This window comes from Ornithorhynchus anatinus, chromosome X2, assembly GCF_004115215.2.
Source record: "Ornithorhynchus anatinus isolate Pmale09 chromosome X2, mOrnAna1.pri.v4, whole genome shotgun sequence".
In the NCBI taxonomy this organism is placed as follows: Eukaryota; Metazoa; Chordata; class Mammalia; order Monotremata; family Ornithorhynchidae; genus Ornithorhynchus; species Ornithorhynchus anatinus.
Window position 1 is genome coordinate 2860142 of NC_041750.1, and position 21932 is coordinate 2882073.

A 21932-nucleotide genomic window follows, 5' to 3' on the forward strand; every position below is an offset into this window, starting at 1 on the left:
GTAAGTGCTTTACAAATACCATTATTATTATTATCTGGCTTCCTGAATCAACACCCTTCAAACGAGGGGAGGGGGAATCCTCCCCCTCTTCCCCACCTTCCTCATCCTCCCTCTCCCGTCTTCTTTCTCCCCATCCTCTTTTCCCCTTCCTCCCGCTCCTTCTGCTCCTGTCCTCCCATCCTCCTCCTCTTCCTCCTTCTCTTCCCATCCTCCTCCTTCTTCCGTCCTCCTCTTCCTTCCTGTCCTCTTTCCCTCCCGGCCTCCTCCTCAATAATGATAATGGTATCTGTTAAGCACTTACACCGTGCCAAGCACTGGGGTAGATATAAGGTGATCAGGTTGTCTGTCCCACGTGGGGCTCACAGTCTCAATCCCCGTTTTCCAAATGCTGGAATGGAAGCCCAGAGAAGTCAAGTACCTATCCCCAAGTCACTCAGCTGACAAGTGGCAGAGTGGGGATTAGAACCCACGACCTCTGACTCTCAAGCCCGGGCTCTTGCCATTAAGCCACAGTGCTTCTCATAACCACCCTGCTTCTCACTTTAACACTGCTTCTCCTTCTCCGCTTCCTTCTCCTCCTCCTCCTGTCATCCTTCCCCTGTCCTCCTCTTTCTCCCCCTCCTCCTCCTACTGTCCTCCTTCTCCCATCCTCCTCTTTCTCCTCCTCCCATCCTCACCCTCCCCCCATCCTCTCCCTCCTCCCATCCTCTCCTTCCTCCCATCCTCTCCTTCCTCCCATCCTCTCCCTCCTCCCATCCTCTCCCTCCTCCCATCCTCCTCTTTCTCCCCCTCCTCCTCCTTCTGTCCTCCTCTCCTCCTCCTTTCTCCCCCTCCTCCTCCTCCTGTCCTCCTCCTCCCATCCTCTTCCTCCTCCCATCCTCCTCCTCCTCCTCTCATCCTCTTCCTTTTCCCATCCTCCTCTTTCTCCCCATCTTCCTCTTCCCCGTTCTCCCTCCTTCCATCCTCCTCCTCCTCCCTCCCGGCCTGCAGTGGGCGCATCCTGCCGCGAGGTGGCGCTCGAAGACAAAGTGTCGGGGGGGGTCCGGTCTCCCCCAGCGCCCCCCAGCGGCCACCCTCGGTGTCACCGCGCCTCCAGAAGCGGGTTATAATAATAATAATTATTATTATTGTTATAATTATAATAACATTTGTTAAGCACCTGCTATGTGCCAAGCACTGTTCTAAGCGCTGGGATAGATGCAAGTAAGGTTGTCCCTTATGGGGCTCACAGTCTTAATCCCCATTTTACAGATGAGGTCACTGAGGCCCAGCGAAGCGATTTGCCCCACAGACAAGTGGCGGGGTCGGGATTAGAACCCACGACCTCTCACTCCCAAGCACGGGCTCCTGCCTCTAGGCCATGGGATCGATAACTACCTGGGCCTCATCAATTAGGGCCAAACCCGCACAGGGCGGGGACAAGGACACAGCTTCTGCCGCAGAGCTGACCACGCGTCTACCAACTCTGTTACATTGTGCTCTCCCAAGCGCTTAGGACAGTGCTATGCACACAGTCAGCTCTCACTAAACGCGATCGATTGATTGATTCCAGCCAGGCAACCCTCCTCCCCCCGAGTCCTTCCACTAGCCACCGCTCACCACATGGTCTAACGAAAAGAGCCCGGGCCTGGGAGGCAAGAGGACCTGGGTTCTAATCCCGACCCCGACCCTCATCTGCCGGGTGAACCTTGGGCAAGTCGTGAGCCCCGTGTGGGACAGGGACTGTGTCCCACCCGATTTGCTTGTATCCACCCCAGTGCTTAGTACAGCGCCTGGCACGTACTAAGCGCTTAACAAACACCGCAATTAGAGTAAGGACTTAACGATTATTATTATTACCCTGGTCAAATTTCATTTAGCTCTAGGTCCTGAAAGTGGGCAGTAGCTTTTTCTGGGTGGACCACCCCCTCCCCATTTCCTCTTCCCTCTTCCAGGGTCTGTGATATTATTATTATTGTTATCATCATCATCATTATCACCCTGGTCAGCTTATATTGATGAATATCAATTCATTCCTTCATTCATTTAATCATTCAATCTTAATTATTAAACACTTACTGTGTGCAGAGCACTCTCCTAAGCGCTTGGGAAGGAACAATACCACAATAATCAGTGACGATCTCTACCCACAACGAGCTCACAGACTCCCCATTTCCTCCCCCCTCTCCCGGGGTCTGTGGTATTATTATTATTATTATTGTTATTATCATCACCATCATTATTACCTTAGTCAGATTTCATTTAGCCCCAGGTCCTGGAAATGGGTAGTAGCCTTTTCTGGGTGGACCAGCCCCCTCCCCATTTCCTCCCCCTTATCCCAGAGTCTGCGGTATTATTATTATCATTATTATTACTGTTATTGCTATTATCATCACCATCATTATTACCCTAGTCAGATTTCACTTAGCCCCAGATCCTGGGAATGGGCAGTAGCCTTTTGTGGGTGGCCCAGCCCCTTCCCCATTTCCTCCCCCCATCCCAGGGCCTGTGGTATTATTATGACTATTATCATCGTCATCATTACCCCAGTCAGATTTCACCTGGGCCCAGGTCCTGGGGAGGGGCAGTAGCCTTTTGTGGGAGGTCCAGCCCCCTCCCCACTTCCTCCCCCCATCCCAGGGCCTGTGGTATTATTATGACTATTATTATTATCATCGTCATCATTACCCCAGTCAGATTTCACCTGGGCCCAGGTCCTGGGGAGGGGCAGTAGCCTTCTGTGGGTGGTCCAGCCCCCTCCCCACTTCCTCCCCCCATCCCAGGACCTGTGGTATTATTATGACCATTATTATTATCCTCATCATCACCATCACGATCACTTCAGTCAGATTTCACTTGGGCCCAGGTCCTGGGGAGGGGCGGTAGGTTTTTCTGGGTGGTCCGACCCCCGGTGCCCGGCCCCGGCGCTGACCACTGAACCCCCCGACCAGGGTGCGGCCTTTGGGGCTGCACTGGTGGGCGCCGTGGGTCAACACTGCCCTCTGCTGGTCTCCCTAAAGAAAAATCACCCTCATCAAAACGTTGGGATTGAAGCGCTCACTCTGTGCGAAACGCTGTTCTAAGCGCTGGGGGAGATTCAGGGTCATCAGGCCGCCCCCGCGTCAGGCTCGCAGTCTTCCTCCCCCTTTTACAGACGAGGAAACTGAGAAGCGAGGTGACTTAAAGAGTCGGGGGGCGTTGGGCTTCTCCCCCTCACTTTCTTAGCCCTTTTGCTGGGGATCCTTCCCCACAGAGCGCTTAGCAAATAGTTACCAAATAAGCGCCTAACAAATACCCTCAAAATAAAAAGAGCCGGGGCAGCGGCCCCCCCCCCCCCCCCGGTCCCGCCCCCGGCACCCCAGATTTGAACGGTGCGGCCTAGCGGGTAGAATCCGGCTTTGGGAGTCGGAGGTCATGGGTTCCCTGCTCCTCCACTTAATGATGATATTAGTATTCGTTAAGCGCTTACTCTGTGCCAAGCGCTGGGGTAGATAAGAGGGAATCGTCCCCCGTGGGGCTCCCGGTCTTCATCCCCATTTGACAGATGAGGGAACGGAGGCCCAGAGAAGTGACTCGCCCAAGGTCACGCGGCTGACAGGTGGCGGAGGCGGGATTAGAACCCACGACCTCGGACTCCCAAGCCCGGGCTCTTTCCACTGAGCCGCGCGGCTTCTCAAGCTGAAGACTGTGAACCCCACGTGGGACAGGGACTGTGTCCGACCCGATTCGCTTGTATCCCCCCCCAGCGCTCAATACGGTGCCTAGGACACAGTAAGCGCTTAATAAATGCAATTACGATGATTCATGTCATTATTGTTCATCCCCATTCGACAGACCAGGGAACTGAGGCACAGAGAAGTTAATTGGCAGGCCCAAGGTCACACAGCAGACAAAACTGCCTAGGACACTGTAAGCGCTTAATAAATACAATTATGATGATGATTCATGTCATTATTGTTCATCCCCATTCGACAGACCAGGGAACTGAGGCACAGAGAAGTTAATTGGCAGGCCCAAGGTCACACAGCAGACAAAACTGCCTAGGACACTGTAAGCGCTTAATAAATACAATTATGATGATGATTCATGTCATTATTGTTCATCCCCATTCGACAGACCAGGGAACTGAGGCACAGAGAAGTTAATTGGCAGGCCCAAGGTCACACAGCAGACAAAACTGCCTAGGACACTGTAAAGCGTTTAATAAATACAATTATGATGATGATTCATGTCATTATTGTTAATCCCCATTTGACAGACCAGGGAACTGAGGCACAGAGAAGTTAAATGATAATAATAAGGTTGGTATTTGTTAAGCGCTTACTATGTGCAGAGCACTGTTCTAAGCGCTGGGGTAGACACAGGGGAATCAGGTTGTCCCACGTGGGGCTCACAGTCTTAATCACCATTTTACAGATGAGGGAACTGAGGCACAGGGAAGTGAAGTGACTCGCCCACAGTCACACATAGCTGGCATAGCTGGGATTCGAACCCATGACCTCTGACTCCCAAGCCCGTGCTCTTTCCACTCAAGGTCACACAGCAGACAAAACTGCCTAGGACACCGTAAGCGCTTAATAAATACAATTATGATGACGATTCAGGTCATTATTGTTAATCCCCATTTGACAACGGACCAGGAAACTGAGGCACAGAGAAGTTAAATGGCAGGCCCGAGGTCACACAGCAGGCAAAACTGACAGAGGTCCTTCTCCCTCCCACGCCTGTGCTCTATCCATGCTGCTTCTCAAAGTCTTTTGGAAGTGCTTACTATGTGCCAAGCAGTGCGCTAAGCGTCGGGGTAAGTTTGGGATAATTCATTCAATCGCATTTATTGAGCACCTACTGGTACAGAGCACTGTGCTAAGCACTTGGGAGAGGACAATACGATACATTCCCGGCCCGAGCTTTACGGCCTGTAGTAAGCACTTAAATAGCTAAATTATTCTCCATCGGGTGGGATACGGTCCCCGGCCCACGCCGGCCCCCCGGGGGGTGGGGAGAACGGGCATCGATCTCCATTTTAATAGAGAAACCGAGGCCCAGGTTCGGTGGCTCGTCCGAGGCCACGCGGCAAGTGGCGGCGGGAGAACCGGGCTCTTCGACGGGCCACGCCATCTCTAAGGTTGGGGAGCTCACAGCGGGGGCGGGGGGGGCGGACTCCGTGCCGGAGGCTAAGGCTTCCAAAGACCCGGAGGAAAGGGGAAACAGAGGCAGAAAAGGAAGAAGCGCCATCCCAATCCCCCGAGGTCCCAGAACGTCCCCGCCACGAGCCCCACGGGCGACGACTGCTTCAGCGCAGAGCTCTGCGCTCGGCAGGTGCTCAGTACAGCACTCCGCTCTCGGTAATAACTTTGATTAATAATTACGGTACCCGTTGAGCGCTCCGGGCCAAGCACACGGTAGATACGAGTTGATCGGGTTGGACCACACGGGGTTCACGGGCTTAATCCCCATTTGGCGGATGAGGGAACCGAGGCAGAGAGGCGGCCCGAGGCCACAGCAGCAGACGGGAGGTGGAGGCAGGATCAGAACCCGGTTCCTTCGGACTCCCAGGCCCGCGCTCAATCCACGGAGCCGCGCTGTTTCTCAGCAGGTGCCCGCCGCGGCACTCTCCACACTGGAGGCATTCGGTACGGTGCTCTATACTCTATACTCTGCCACTTGTCGGCTGTGTGACTGTGGGCAAGTCACTTCACTTCTCTGGGCCTCAGTGACCTCATCTGTAAAATGGGGATGAAGACCGTGAGCCCCATGTGGGACAACCTGATTCCCCTGCGTCTACCCCAGCGCTTAGAACGGTGCTCTGCACATAGTGAGCGCTTAACAAATACCAACATTATTATTATTACTACTCAGTAGGAGCCCAGAGAGAGCGGGCGGTGCGGCCCGACGGCAGGCACACGGGCCGGGGATCGCGCGCTCTGCCCTTCGATTCCAATTCCACCGCTTACCTGGTGCAGCAGCGTGGCTCAGTGGAAAGAGCCCGGGCTTGGGAGTCGGAGGTCACGGGTTCGAATCCCGGCCCTGCCACTTGGCGGCTGGTCGACTGTGGGCAAGCCGCTTCACCTCTCTGTGCCTCAGTGACCTCATCTGTCAAACGGGGATCAAGACCGGGAGCCTCACGGGGGACCACCTGCTGAGCCTGTATCTCCCCCAGCGCTTAGAACAGTGCTCTGCACCTAGGAAGCGCTTAACACCGACATTATTACCCGCTGTGGGACCTTCACCCAAAGCCCCTTTGACTTCTCTGGGCCTCAGTTTCCTCACCTGTAAAAGGGGGATTAGGCAGCTGCTTTCCTTCCCCCACGGACCGTGCACCGCCTGCCCGCCTTGTATCCACCCCAGTGCTCAGCACAGTGTCCGACGCGCAGCAAATTCTGAACATAACGCCACCGAGAGAATTACCACGTCCTGACACAACTGGCCCGGAAGAGCCAGGCTCACAGTTTGCGGAGCGGAGAAGGTGGGCGTCACTTTTAAAGTCGCTTCAACGGCGACTTGTCACTCAAACCGGGGCGGAGGGGGAGGGTGACCTGGGGTAGGGGCACCCCGGAGGCCTCGCCCGAGTTGGGGTGCACGGTTTAGGGGCGTCAAGGGGTTTCGATTGAGAGGGGAGGGTCGTTGCCTCCGACAGCAACAGCGTGGGCCCGTCGGGGCGTCCGCCAAGTCACCTCAGATCGCAGAGGCCTCCTAAAGAGCGCCCAGGTGATGCCAACTCCGCTCCGGCTTCCACGCCAGGAGAGTGGGTCCTTCCCCGCTGGAGGAATGGGACGGAGCTATCGGCTGCGGGGGGGGGGAGGGGAGGGGGCTCGAAGGGGAAGGGTCCCCAGCGGAACCCGGGCGGCTGCCTCTCGACGGGGTCCGGGAGGACCTGGGTTCGAATCTCCGCTCCGCCACTTGTCTTGGGTCACTTCTCTAGGCCTCAATGATCTGCAAAAGGGGGATTAAGACGGAGCGTCACGTGAGGCTTGGCGTCCAGATTAGCTTGCTTCGACACCATTCATTCAGTTGAACTAAATGGAATTTATCGAGCACTTTCTTACACCGGCGCTTAGCAGAACGTCTGGCACGTACTATGCCCTTAAGCAGCGGAAATATATTTTTTTTGAAAAATGCAGAACCTGCGTATAAGACTCCAGGAGGCCACTGATGAGAAGACTGAGGCTTACAAGTAACTCAGTAACTGTGACGTTTCAGCGCTGCGGGCCAAGCACTGTACTAAGCACTGGGGTAGATACAACTTAATCAGGCCCCACAAAGGGCTCACAGTTTAAGTAGGAGGGAGAACAGGGACTGAATCCCCATTCTGCAGAAGAGGGGACTGAGGGATGGAGAAGAGAAGCGACTTGCCCAAGGTTACCCGGCCGGCAAGTGGCGGAACTGGGATTTGAACCCAGGTCTTCCGACTCCCAGGCCCGTGCTCTTTCCCCTAGGCCAAGTGCCTTCACACGGTGAAAGAGGCCAGGGCGAGGAAGACGCACGGTCAAGGACGGCACGGTACCGGACTCCGTCCCGGGGCATCCACGGGGCCGCATACGTCGCTGACGCCGGGGTGCGGTTACTGCTCTGTGCCTCAATTTTACCCTTTTTTCGGGGAAAGAACGATTCCTTCTCAAAAAGCCCTGCAGCCTGGCAAGTTCCCCCACGCCGGTCCCCGCCCCAGAGCGACGTCAGCACCGACGAGGCAGTGGGTTACCGGGGAACAGCGGCAACGAAAGAGAGGAGAGACAAGCGGAAGGTATTTAGACCAAAAGCACTGGACATTTTATTCCTCGGATTTTGTGCAAGAGTGAAATGATAGCGTTTCCAAGTGGCTGGGACGGGGCCTCGGGGCTGGAGAGGCGGCAGCCGGTCCCTCTCCTCTGTTCTGGGGCCCGTTTACAATTCTAAAACCGGAGCCGAGAACGGAAGCCCGGCTAAATCACGCGGCCGACGACCATCCTGGCTCCTCCGCCGGCTTACGAGTCTCGAGCTACGTCAGATCACCGGAGTCGCACGAGAGCTTCGGAAAGGCGCCCCCCGAAAGCGAGCCCCGCACACTTACGATCCGAGACCGGGCCGGGGAGACGCATTTCTGCAAGGGGTTGGCGCCGACGGCGGAGAAACTACGTTACGAACTCGCGCCGCCGTCTTCGGGTCTCCCCGGCGACCTCCCACGGGCTTATCGCGGCCCCCGGCGGGGTCGGGGGCCGGGGAAGAGAGATTTATAGCGACGGACGCGACGTGCCGCTCGGATTCCTCTTAGAGAAGGGCCGGTCTCTCACTTCCGCAGCCGCGTTGCCGACTCTCCGCGCCGGAGCCCGAGGGACGTGACCGGGACGGAGTTCCCGCCTGGCTTTCGGCGGCGAGACCCTCGCGGGCCGGGCCACGGAACCGGTTTCGTGCCGGAGATGAAATGAGGCGGCCGTGCCGGGTGGGTGGGGACCCCACCCCCGAATCTGGACACGCTGATTTTCCAATTAAAAAGCCTATTCACACAGAGTTATATGTAATGACTGTAGTAATCAGTTTATTACACAGATTAATCTCTCGAACGTACAAGCTCCAGAGGAGTGGGCTGGATCTTTTAAATATACACAAGGTTTCCGTCAAACGAGTTTTGTTTTTTTTTTTAACCCTTACATCCAGAGACCTAAGCAGTTAAAAAAAAAATAAGAAAAATATGAGCTATTAGCTATGTAGTAACTGAGAGACCACATACAAACCCAAAGTATTTTGGGGGGGGTGGGGGTGGAGGGGGCGGGGGAGACGGAAAGGGGAAGGGAGCTGGTTTGTGAACAAAACCCATCAATCACTTAATGTAACCAATAGCTCCAATCCATTTCAACATTGATCAGTTAGGCTTAGACCTGGAACAAAGGATGCGGGGTGGGGTGAGGGGGGGGGTCGGGGTTCAGTCTTTGCGGAGAGAGGACGGCTCCCCTGGGGTGAAACGAACACAGAAACGGTTGCCTTTCATAACTGTTAGGAGTTTCGAAGGTTTGCGCTTTCGCTTGGTGTATTTTAAAAAAAAGAAGAAGAAAAAAAGCACTTCCCCCAGCAGGTGAGTGGCACCGTACCCCCCTCCCTCCCCCCGCCGCCCACCCACCCCCCTACCCCAACCTCGGCCTCGAATTTGAAATCGCCCGGGGTGGGGAAGGTTTTTAGTCTCACAACTAGGTTATGACTGGAGAATTGGCTTCTTGCACACACACATACACACCCCCCCACACGTGTGTACACCCCCACGCACGCACTTCTTTGCCAGGAGCCGACGTGGGGACCGGGGACGTCGGGGGAGGAAGGGCGGAGGGGGGCGGGGGGCGGGGGGAACGGGAAACAGTATCTCTATTCGGTTGTTCCAAGAACGGACGACACGCAGCACTGCTGGATCAGGTAAACATGTGCACGGGGGGGGGCCGGGGGGGGGGGGGGGCGGGGGAGGCGTGGGCTCGTCGAAAGCGCTCGGATGGAAATCGGAAGGATCCTCTCTCTGTCAGAGTTCCCCCGGCTTTATCTGGGAGCGGGGTCGATCCGGCCGCGGCGGTGATTACATGGCGTACTTCTGAGTCCATTCCCGAGCTATCCTGTTGTACCTGCGCACACAGAGAGGCGGACGGCTAGCGACGCCCGCCCGGCCACGCGAGGGGGACGGGGGCTGGGTAGCCGAGGCTCCGCCCATCGCTCTGGCCTCGGCGAAGCCGGGCCCCCCCACCCCGATCCGGGGGGGGGGGGGGGAGGCGGAGGGGAGAGGGAAGGCCCCGGGGGGACGGGAAGACCCCCCGGGCCTCGGCGAGGAGGGATTTCCGCCACGGGATCGGGGCCGACCGGGAAGCTCCGCCGCCTCGCACGAGCCCCGATCCCCGCTGCGAGCGGGGCTGGGGGAGAGTCCGGGGCACAGGGGCGGCCCTCCTTTCTCCCACTTACCTGTCACGGTCCCTTTCAACCGCGGCGTGGACCGCCGAGGGCAGTCGAGCGGGAATGGGACGGTCCCGCCTCCGGCCCCCGGCTACTGGCCGTCCCTACCCCCCGGGGAGGCCGCCAAGAGCCCTCACGTTCTGGAAGCCGACCCAGCGGCGCGCCCGGCCCCACCCTCCATAATCGCACGACCTGCTTCCGCTCAGGTTTCCGCCAACTTGGCAGCGGGGAGTCGGGAGAGGCGAAGACGGGCCGGGGGGGGGCGGGGAGAGGACCCAACAGGAGACGCGCCCCCGGACCGTACCGGTCCGGTACCCAAACCCAGCCCTCCCCGTCCTGCCCAACGAGCAACCTCCTCCTGCCGCGGGACCGAGCGCGGGACACCGTTCTGGCGGAGACGCGGGGTGGGGGACGCGCAGGTCCCCGCGTCTGAAAATCCTCGACGCCTTCGAGCCGGCCCCGAGGCTGGCCGGCCACCCCTCCTCGCCCCGCCGGCCCGGGCCTCGGCCGGGGCCTGCCCTTTCCCTACTCACTTTTCTCTATCTGTTTTGTAGATCCGGGCAATCTCAGGCACTAGAGGATCATCTGGATTGGGGTCACACAACAGAGAACAGATGGACAAGAGTACTGGGGAGAGAGCGAGAGAGAGACACACACAGAAATGGACACCGGTCAGCTGCCGAGAGCGGTCACACGAGGCTGGCCGACTGGGATTTCCTGCCCAGACTCAAGACGCGGACCGGGCGCTGGGGACGGGGGTCTGCGTCCAGAAGGGGCCGTGATAAACGCCCCTGACCGACAGAGCCGGAGACTCAACTCTCCGCCGGACAAGAACCCGACGGGGCCACTCTCGGCGAGGAGCCCGAAGGTGGCCTGCCCCCGCCGCGGTTCACCCGATGTTTGCTGGGGAGGGGGGCGCACGGATGGGACCCCCTCGGCTCGGGCTCCGGCTCGCCCCGGCTACCACCCCCTCGCCGCCCACGTCGGAAGCCGAGGGGTCGTGTGCATCTGAAACCGGGAGGGCTCGGACGCCTTCGAGGGACCCGGGGCAGTTCTCCAGAAAGGATCCGTCCCAGCGAGGTGGTATTTGCTAAGCACTCATTGTGTGCCAGGTACCGTACTAAGCGCTAGGGTGGAACGGTGCTCCGCACATAGTAAGCGCTCGATAAATACTGTTGAATGAACTAAGCAAATCGGGTCGAACACAGTCCCTGTCCCCCGTGGGGCTCCCAGTCTCTATCCCCATTTTACAGACGAGGGAACCGAGGCCCGGAGGAGCCAAGGGACTTCCTCAGGGCCGCGGGGCAGACGGGTGGCGGAGCCGGGATCGGAACCCAGGACCCCGACCGCCAGGCCCGGGCTCCGGCCACCAGCCCGTGCTGGTTCTCGTGGTCTCCCAGCGCCCCATTCCTGCCCCGCGGCCAGAAGGGACGACCTCCACGGTGAACCCACGCATCGGTCAGCTCCGGAGCCGAGGCCCGGAGGAAGCCGCCCCGCCCTCCCCAGCGAACACCGGGTCTGCCAGGGCCGGGCCCATCCCCTCCGTCCCCAGCCGGACACGAGACACCGAAATCTCCATTTCCGGGTCTGCCTCGCTACAGGTCCGGCGGTTCGTGCCGTCGGGGTCCGGTCTGCCGCCTCCGGCCTTCCAGCCAAGACCCCGGCGACGTCTGGAGCCGGAGGGGGGGTTGAACGGAGGCACGCGTATGGGTTGGGCACCTCCGCCGGGTGAGGGGCGGCTTTACCTTCCTTTGCTCATTCGATCGTATTTATCGAGCGCTTACTGTGTGCAGGGCACTGTATTAGGCGCGCGAGAGGGTACGATACGACAGTAAACAGACACGTTCCCCGCCCACGACACGTTTACGGTCCAGATTACAGCCCACAGACGCTGAGCCCGGAAGGAAAGAAGCATTAACCGCTTGGCTAGAGGCTCCCTCTGGGACCGCTCTGCTATCCGGCCCTCCGGACTGCAGATTGCCCCCGTCCCCCCGGGGTCGGGGAGTGGTCCAAAGCGGTCCCCGTGGGCTGGCCGCACCGATTCCCGAGCCTCCTCCGCCTTAGGACCGTTTTTTTTCCCCAGACGCGCCATCTTGCTGGGGACCAGAACGGCCTAGCCGAAAGAGCTCACGCCTGGGAGTCGGAAGACCCGGGTTCTAATCCTGGCTCCGTCCCCGCCCGCTGGCTGACCCCGGCCGAGTCATTCCGCTTCTCAGTGCCACACTTTCCTCACCTGTGAAATGGGGATTTCATTCCTGGTCTCCCCCCTACTTAGCCTGTGAGTCCCATGCGGGACAGGGACCGTGTGTGACCTGACTGTCCTGAAATCTACCCCTGGGCTTAGCACAGTGCTTGGCACACAGTAAGCACTTGAATACCATTGTAGATGGGCCGACAGCCATGTTCCCTTGGTGGAAAAAACCGCCTTCCCTAGGGGAGTAAGGTCCCCACAGGCGGCTGAAGGGGGGGGGGGGGGTTTCACTGTATGTCAGCGAGGACGGCACATATCGTGCTTATTAATAATAATAATGGCATTTGTTAAGCGCTTACTACATGCAGAGCGCTGTTCTAAGCGCTGGGGGAGATACAGGGTAATCAGATTGTCCCACGTGGGGCTCACATTTTGTAATCCCCATTTTTACAGATGAGGTAACTGAGGCACAGAGAAGTGACTTGCCCAAGGTCACACAGCAGACAAGCGGCGGAGCCGGGATTCGAACCCACGACCTCTGACTCCCAAGCCCGGGCTCTTTCCACTAAGCCACGCAGCTTCTCTATTATTCTTCTTCTCTCTTATCATGACCACTTGCCCCGCCGAGAGGAAGAGAAGCATCTCGTGGCGTCCAACTGGTTGGTGGCTGAGAGGATGCCCGAGGTTCGTTCGTACATTATTTATTCAACCTTATTTACTGAGCGCTTACCGTGCGCAGAGCGCTGTATTAGGCGCTTGGAAAGTACAATTCAGCAATACAGACAATCCCTGAACACACCGGGTTTACAGTCTAGAGGTTCGAGTCTAGCTCGTTCCTCGAGGACCCCCTGGACCCACCGCTGCCCATCAGCCGGCCAGGGGAATGGGGGGCGGGTTGGGGAGTCAGTCAGTTGGGGAGTCAGAAGGTCATGGGTTCTAATCCCGGCTCTGCCACTTGTCCGGTGGGTGACCTTGGGGAAGCCGCTTCCCTTATCTGGGCCTCAGTTACTTTATCTGTAAAAGAGGGCTCGAGACCGTACGCCCCGTGTGGGACGGGGACTGTGCCCGACTCCGTTTGTTTGTATCCACCTTAGCGTTTAGTACAGTGCCTAGCCCGAGAGGCATGAAACCAGCCGAGTGGGAACGTCCGGGGGAACCGGTCGTGGGGCAGGGGTCTGCCCGGCCTAGTCGCGACCTTCGCCTCGACAGCCCACCGCGGGTGACGGGACCAGAGACTCGGCTCCTCCCTAGGGGCGTCCTGCCGGCGGAGGGCAAGGTGACTATCAGCTCCTTGAGGGTGGGGGTTCGAGTCCGACGGACTCCCAGGTGCTCAGTACGGTGCTCGGTACCCAGCAGGGGCTCGCGAACTACCGGCTTGGTAGATCGGGCACGGGAGGAGCAGGACAGAGAGGAGCAGCGACACCTCGGGCCTGGGAGTCTGAAGGACCTGCGGTCCAACTCCGGCCTCGCCTGCTGCTGGGTGACCTTGGGACAGTCACTTCCCCCGGCCTCATCTGCAAATCGGGGACGTAGACGGGGAGCCCCGTGGGGGGAAGGGATCGTGTCCAAGCCGATTCGCCTGTATCCACCCCGGCGCTCACTACGGCGCCGGACGTATTCATTCATCCAATCCATCTATGGCTTACCGTGCGCAGAGCCCCGAGCTAAACACTCGGGAGAGTGGAGTTCGACCACAGACACGTTCCCTGCCCGCGGCGAGCTTACGGTCTACAGTAGGCGCTTAAATACCACGATCATCGTCGCCGTGATTAATTGCACATCCCCCTCCCCCTCGCCATCGGTACCTTTTGAAATAGTTAGTGCTGGAGACCACTGTGACCGGAGGATATCGAGGCAAATGCTGCCGTTACTGTTGATGTTTGGATGGTAGATTCTCGTCGTAAATGCAACCTGCAGAGAGAGAGAGGAGGCCCCCGCCTTCAGATCAGTGGGCCCCGAGGTCGTGGGGGGCCGGGGGAAGAAGGGGCGGTCGGGGCTCCTTACTCACCTTGGGCGGTTTGAAGGGGTAATCTGTCGGGAAATGAATTGTCAAGAAAAATACTCCTCCCTGATAGGGGCTGTCGTTCTGAGGAGGGGGCGGGGGAGGAGGACAAAGGAGAGAGCACCATTAGAAACGAGGCTGGACTCTCGCGAGGAATTTACAGTGGCGAGAGAGGGGTCGGGATACTTACTGGCCCCATTATTGTGGCTTGCCAATGGAACACTGAAAGACAAGAGAGAGAGCGAGAGAGAGAGAGAGAGAGAGAGAGAGAACACCAGTCACTAAGAGAAGCAGCGTGGCCTAGTGGAAAGAGCCCGGGCCCGGGAGTCAGAGGACTAGGGTTCTAATTCCGGCGCGGCCGCCCGCCTGGCGACCTCGGGGGAGTCGCTTGGCTTCGCTGGGCCTCGGTTCCCTCATCTGCGAAATGGGGATTCGACCCTCGTTGGCTCTCCTACTCAGCTCCGCGCGGGACCGACCTGAATATCGTAGATCTACCCCAGGGCTTGAATCAGTGTTTGGCACGTAGCAAGTGCTAAACAAATCCCAATTATTATTATTGTCAGTGGGGTCCCAAGTCGCCAGACCGCCCGTCCCCCCGGCCTCCCGCCCCGATTGGCATCTGCTCCCGGGAACCCCAGAGAAAGGGACCAGGACAAATGAATCCGGGGTGGGGGAGCGGATCTAGCTCGACTCTCAGCCCCGCTACGAGTTTCTCCTGCAGTGGGCGAGGAGCAGCGTGGCCTAATGGACAGAGCAAAGGCCCAGGAGTCAGAAAGACCTGGGTTCCAATCCCGCCTTCACCACTGACGTCTGACCGCGGGCGGGTCACTTCACTTCTCTGGGCCTCAGTTCCCTCGCCTGTAAAATGGGGATTGAGATTGTCAGCCCCTGCGGGATGTAGCCTGTACCTCCCCCAGCGCTTAACACATAACAACCACTTAACCGAAACCACTGAAAGAAAAAGTGCCGGCCGGTGGTGGCGCAGAGGGGCGAGATGAATGATGGCAGATATTGGGGTGGCTTCCTTTGGGAAGCCCCCCCAAGTCACTCCCGTGCGCCAGGAGGGCAGCAGAAGCCACCTCCCGGGCCAGAGGCAGCGAGTTCAAGCAGCCACTCGCTCGCAGGCTAACTGGGCCCGGAGTGGAGACCCGCCACGAGCCCCCTGCTTCGGGGTGTCAAGGAGGAGCACTTTCTCTAGGATCCCCAGAGGAGCTTTTGGTATTTGTCAGAGCGCTCTCTCTGTGCCGGGCACTGTACCAAACGCTGGGGTAAGATACACAATCGTCGGGTTGGGCGCAGTCCCCGCCTCGCAGGGGGCTCACGGCCTCAATCCCCATTTTACAGGGGAGGTAACTGAGGCTGGAGGGAGCAGAGGCTCAGTGTTCAAGTGAACAGCTCTAGGTTTAGAGTCGGTTCAGACCAGCAGCGCGGCCCGGTGGAAAGAGCACGGGGCTGGGAGGTGGAGGACTTGGGTTCGAATCTCAGCTCCGCCACTTGTCAGCTGTGTGACCTGGGGAAAGGCACTTTACTTCCCCTGTGCTTCGGTTCCCTCATCTGTAAAATGAGAATTAAGACTGTGAACTCCCCGGAGGACAGGGACTGTGTCCAACCTGATGATTCTTCATCTCCTGCAGCACTTAATACAGTGCCTGGCACAGACTAAGCGCTCAACAAAAAGCACTGGGGGTATTAAAAAAAAAGTCAAGGAACTGAGTCCTTGGAAACATTTGTTTCAGGAGGGAAACACCTTCCTCTCCTCCCCTCGCAGTTCGTCCCTCTCCGGAGCCGCTCCTCCCCGCAGCAGGTGCTCCTTTAAGGGCCTTCCATCTCTCCCAAGTGTTTATCACAGTGCTCGGCACACCGTAGGGGCTGCTCAACGAATACCACCAACTGATCAACAGGGAGGAAATGGGCTGAGAACGTGCTATCGCCGGGTTGCAGGGTGTGAGTTTCCTCAGCTCTCTCACCCAGGACTCAAAATCCAATTCCACCGGATTAAGGGAGGGAAATCCTGGAAGACCGAGGAATCCGCAGTCATTTTGGCGCTTGGAAACTGGCCGCGCCCAGGCTTAAAAATACTAGCGACGAGGTCTCTCTCTGCTGACACGTCTACGTTTGGATTACGCCCAAGAGGAAGGGCAACATTATCATAAGAACACGTCCGGTGACCAACCCCGGCTGGTCCCTTTTCGGGTCTGTCCCACGTGGGGCTCACAGTCTTAAATCCCCATTTTACAGATGACGTAACTGAGGCCCAGGGAAGCGAAGTGACTTGGCCAGGGTCACAGGGCAGACGGGTGCCGGAGCCGGGATTAGAATCCAGGTCCTCCGGACCCCCAAGCTGTTTCCAGCACGGATGGAAGTATGGGATGGGGGTACGTGGCAGGCTTGCCCGGATCCTTGGGATTTCTCCAACTTGGAAAATAAATGGATCAGCAACCCTCGTGGTGGCGGGGGGGAAGGAATTTAAACCAGCAGGATGTTTCCGGGTGGGGTTTACTCCTTCCGGGCCAGGAACCCGATCGTGCTGGTAACGCCTTGGCCGTGTGGCCTAGTGGAGAGAGCCCAGGCCACGGGAGTCAAAAGGACCTGGGTTCTCATCCCGGCTCTGCCTCTTGCCTGCTGTGTGACCTCGGGCAGTTCACTTCCTTTCTCTGTGCCTCAGTTACCTCACTTGTAAAATGGGGGATTTACACTGTGCGCCCCATGTGGGACATGGACCGCGTCCAACCGGATTAGCCTGTATCTACCCCAGCGCTTAGTAGGGCGCCTGGCCCCGCAGTAAGCGTTTAACAGATACCATTTAAAAGAAAAAAAAAAGAAAAAGCAAAGTGCCAACTGAGTCTTGGTTGCCACGCCAAGTTATTTTTAGCCCGCTACAGGGCAGCCCCGTGACTACAGCGCGGCATGCACTGGAGGTGCTCGCTCTCAGGAAGCTTCAGGCAGAAGTCGTGGGCGATGGTGGGCGATTCGCTCCGGATGGGAAAGTTGGAAGACCCGCCAGTTCAACAGGCCTTCGACCTGACTCTGCGGTTGCGGACGCCCGTCTGTTGTTATTAATGGCATCTGAGAGGCACGGTGGTACTACACTGGAAATATGGGTAACGCAGAGGAACCCCAAGAGGAGACGGACTCCCCTGTGTAGTCTTCCTCTTGCCCTCCGAGTTCCACCCCTTTTTGAGAGACGGAATGGGTGAGGCAGGACTCGGGTTTCAGATTTGGAGGGTGAGGGGACCACTCCCCTAATTACTTCCCATCTCTAGATTATTTTAATCAATTCATTCCCCCGATCGTACTGAGTGCTTACCGTGTGCAAGGCACTGTACTGAGTGCTTGGGAGAGGACAATACAACAATAAACGGACACATTCGCTGCCCGCGAGGAGCTTATTAGAGTCTAGAGGAGGCGATTTATTTCAACGTTGGTCTCCCCAACTAGGCCGGAAGCTCCTAGAGGGCAGGGATTTGGACTCCCCCCAATGCTCAGAACAATGTTTTGCACAGAACAAGTGCTTGATAAGTACCACTGTTGATTGAGTGAGGCCTGGTGGTCCATGGAGAAGGTGAGGGGTAGGAAAGCACTCGGGATATGTCCTGGGACCAGAAAGAACCATCTTTCGTGGGTCTGGGACAGAAGAAATGAGCACGGGCTGGAAGGCCGTGTATCCAACAGCTCGCCTGTGGTCCAAGACCCGGCACCGTGAGTCGGGGGATGACCGAGTGAAGATATCCTGCTCTGCCTGCCCGGGATGGTCCCCAGTGGCTTCCCGGCCTGGAGGCTTGCGCTTATGGGTGGGGCAGGGAAGCGGTCTGGCAGCCGTCTTGGCCCCAGGCTGGCCCGTGTGCGATCCGGTTTGGGACGTCATTTGCGAAGGTGGGGACGGAGAGGTCCGTGGCCCACGGCCGGCTGGGAGGCAACCAGTCCTCGAGGCTTGGGGGCCTCTGAAACCCCGCAGCCTTTGAGCCTCCTTGACACGTGGGGTCCCCGGCGGGGCGTGGGGCTGGGAAGTGGGGCAGCACTCCCTCCCGGACATATCGTGCTTATTCCAGCGCTTAGTACGGTGCCCGGCACACGCACGTGTGCTCTCCCCCCAGCCTAACCCCAGTCTTCCTTGGACAGTTAATCTCGGCTCGGCCCCCCCACCTTCTAATAATAATAATGATGATGATGTCGGTATTTGTTAAGCGCTTACTATGTGCAAAGCACCGTTCTAGCGCTGGGGGGATCCAAGGTGATCAGGTTGTCCCTCATGGGGCTCACAGGCCTCATCCCCATTTTACAGATGAGGTAAATGAGGCCCAGAGTGGTTAAGTGACTTGCCCAAAGTCACAAAGCTGACAAGTGGCGGAGCCGGGATTAGAACCCAAGACCTCTGACTCCCAAGCCCGGGTTCCCTCCACTGAGCCACGCTGCCTCTCTAAGTTCTTAACTTCTGATAAGTTGGATTTCAGGCGCAAAGCCGAGAACCGACTGAGTTTCAGTAAATAATCATAACGATGGCATTTGTTGAGCGCTTACTTAGGACACCGAACTACAGTCTGGGGAGGACGCAAGCTCATCAGGAGGGACACGTGGGGCTCACGGTCTTAATCCCCATTTTACAGACGAGGTAACTGAGGCGCAAAGTAGTGAAGTGACTCGCCCGAAGTCACAGACAGGAGACAGGTGGTAGGGCCGGGATTGGAACCCAGGTCCTGCTGACTTTTGGGCCCGGGCTCTATCCACTAGGCCACGCTGTTTCCCGTGGGAAACAGTCACTACGCCAACTTTTCGTTACTCATATCGACCAAGCGACCGGCAGCACGGCCTTGGGGGAAAAGAGCCCAGCCCGGGAGTCGGCCCGGCCTCGGGTTCCTCATCTGTAAAATGGAAATTTAATAGTTGTCCACCCTCCTAGACTGGAAGCCCCCATGTGGTCCTGGGCCTGGGTCTAACCTGGTGATCTCCAATCGACTCCAGTGCTCAGTACAGTGCCGAGCACATGGTTGGCACTTAAATATCAGTTATTATTGTGGTTTACAGACTCCCCTCTCTGCACCCTAGCTTTTAACGGCACATCTTTCCATCGGGTACCTATCCTTAAACTAACAATCCCGTTTACTTATTCAAATGATCTTAATGCTTGCCGGCTCTACTGTACTGTACCCTCTCGAGCACTCGGTACAGTGCTGGGCACATAATAAGCGCTCGATGAATACCACTGATCGGCCGAATGATTGAACGTAACCCAGTTCTCCGGCGGGCTTAAAGCGGCTACAGCGGTACGAGGGGCATTTTTAAAACATCTGGGTTCCTTAATTGTGTGTGGCGAACCTTCATCTCGCTTAAAATCTTAGCAGGCTCCCCGAGGGCGGGGATCGCGTCCATCAATTCTATGGCCTTGCTCTCTCCCGAGTGCGATACGGTGCTCGGGAGACGGCAGACCGTCAGCTCCTTGAAGGCAGGGGACATGTCTACCAACTCCATCGTGCTGCACTCTTCCCAAGCGCTCAGGACAGCGCTCTGCACAGAGTGAGGCCTCCGTTAAGTCCCATCGACCTGACTGATGCCTGGTCCCGTCGCCCCCGCCCACTACAGCTCACGCTCCTCAGTGGCAAGGATCTAGCCTGGCCTGGTTCTGAGCTGGGGGTTCTCTCTTCAGCACCGGCACGGGGGACCCCGAGTCTCTTAGGCTTCATTTCTCAGGGCAGCCCCCCACCCCGGGCCTGATTCAGTTTCAGAATCGCCCCGCTTCTGGGCCGTTCTACTCCGTTAGGACCATTAGAGCCGCCTTTGCTTGTGGGATTTGGGGGGACCCTGGGCAACGCGAGGCGGGTGGGAGCCGGGAGCCTTGAGCCTGCATTTGGACTCCCCCCGTGAGGTGCCCGGGTCGTCACCCTACCCCGTGACCCCGGCAACAGTCGTCTGCGCAGAAAGCCAAGGCGGCTGCACGATGAATGTTCACGCCGCAAGGTCCCGGCCCGGATAACGCCAACGGCCATAACGGCGGCCCCGGCTAAGCGCTTACTACGTGTCAAGCACTGTACTGAGCACTGGGGGAGATTCCAGATCGTCTGGTCAGAGAGCGCCCCTGGACAACGTGGCGGCTCACTCCGAGGGGGAGAGGGAGGACGGGTGTAAAACTCTCATTTTATAGATGAGGAAACTGAGGCCTGGCTGGAGAAGCGAAGTGACTTGCCCAAGGTCGCCCGGCAGGCAAGGGCAGGGGCCGGGATTAGAATCCGGGTCTTCCGACTCCCGCGGGGTCCGTGGCCGGGGTGCTCGGGGGAGGGGGTGGCGGGGGTACTTACTGTCATCTCCGACGGGACCTGCCGAACACTGTGCTGGTGGGTCCCGGGCCAGGTCATTCAGCTCCTTCAGAAAGGAGGGTAGGGGGGTGGGAAGAGAGACAGAAAGAGACACGGGGAGGGGAGGGAGGAGAGACAGAGAGGGAGGGGGAGAGAGAGAAAAAGGGAGAGTTGGGAGGAGGGAAGGAGAGAAAAAGAGGGAGAATATTGACTTTGTTGTCTATAAAATTAACCCGGGGTCCGGCCTCACCCACCTTTCCCTTCACCGATGCCACCTAATCTCGGCTGCTGGGCCCGTGACTTAACGCGACAGTGGCCACGACGGACTTTTCGGGCTCAGGTTCGCGTTTAAGGAGACCGTCTAGGCAGCAGGCTAGGCGCAGGGCGGGCTCCCAGATTTAAAGGCAGCCGGCCGCCCTCTCCTCTTCGGTCAGAGGCTCCCGGCGTCACGCGGGCGTCGAAAAGAGCTGAGCGACTCCTCACGGGCGTCCGGAGGGCCAGCCCGCGGGTCGGGGTCAACGGAAAGAGCTTTTAGAGCTCGATCTACGCCGGTTGAAGGCGTCAGGCAAGGGAGAGCCGCCCGGGGCCGAGTTTCAAAATGGCATTCGCCATCTCCGAGCCCACGCGGCTCCTGGGAACGTCCCGGACGACCCCTCTTGCAGAAAACCCGAGCTTACGGAAGACCTCCCCGCCCCCGAGACGAAAGAGGGTAGATCGGAGTCCACGCAACACACGCCAACGCCTCGAATTCCGAAGAAACCCAGAAGACTGTGTTTGCTCGAATCGAGCGTCAGCCTTCAACCCCGTTGCCAAAACAGCTCCGCTTTTTGCTTGCTGGACAGATGGGCCAACTATAAACCACGATGCCACGCTCATGTCTGGTGCCCGCTTTGGTCGTTTAACAGAAGCCTCCGAGGTGGGCAATTAACAATTAAAGAGCGGAAATAATGGATCGGAGCTGCCCGGGCGTAAGGTATTTGCAGATGATCTTATCTATCCCCACCGCCGGTGCTCTCTGAGGTTGAGAAAACGATTCCAGCGTTCTTGAAGATTATTTTTGGGGGGCGGCGGGGGGGAAGGGGAGGTCGTGGAGAGGAAGACGTGATGTTTCCCAAGGGAACGGAGCAGTCGGATCGGAGCGCTGCTGGTAACGGTTCTCTTCCAAACCCTTCCGGGGAAGGAAGCATTTTCCTTCCTTGCTGGTTCAAGGAGGGTCAAAGACAGGACGTTTGAGGATCAGGAGCCTGGCTCTGCCCCCCCGGGGCCGGGTTTTGCCCGGGGAGGGAAGCAGGAAACCTCTGCTAAGAAGCCACATGGCCTAGTGGGTAGTGCACGGGTCTGGGAGGCAGAAGGACCTGGGTTCTAATCCTGACTCCGCCCCTTGTCCGCCGCGTGGCCTCGGGCAAGTCTCTGTGCCTCGGTTCCCTCATCAGTGAAATGGGGATCGAGACCGTGAGCCCTCTGTGGGACAGGAACTGTGTCCAACCCGATTACCTTGTATCTAATAACGTTAGTATTTATTAAGCGCTTACTATGTGCAGAGCACTGTTCTGAGCGCTGGGGTAGATACAGG

General features: G+C 57.9%; 1 protein-coding gene across 1 annotated transcript in view; it reads right to left on the minus strand.

Annotated features, from left to right (window-relative positions):
- Positions 1-9457: 9457 nt before the first annotated feature.
- The window catches only part of UBE2D2 (ubiquitin conjugating enzyme E2 D2), a 30716-nt gene continuing 18241 nt past the window's right edge, over positions 9458-21932 (minus strand). Inside the window, exons 2-7 of the mRNA XM_029052948.2 lie at positions 20363-20426; positions 14263-14294; positions 14079-14156; positions 13876-13981; positions 10413-10506; positions 9458-9557 (exon numbers count right to left, since the gene is read on the minus strand). Of these exons, the coding sequence (XP_028908781.1) occupies positions 9512-9557; positions 10413-10506; positions 13876-13981; positions 14079-14156; positions 14263-14294; positions 20363-20426 (420 nt within the window). The 3' untranslated portion in view covers positions 9458-9511. The remainder of the gene's footprint in view (positions 9558-10412; positions 10507-13875; positions 13982-14078; positions 14157-14262; positions 14295-20362; positions 20427-21932) is intronic.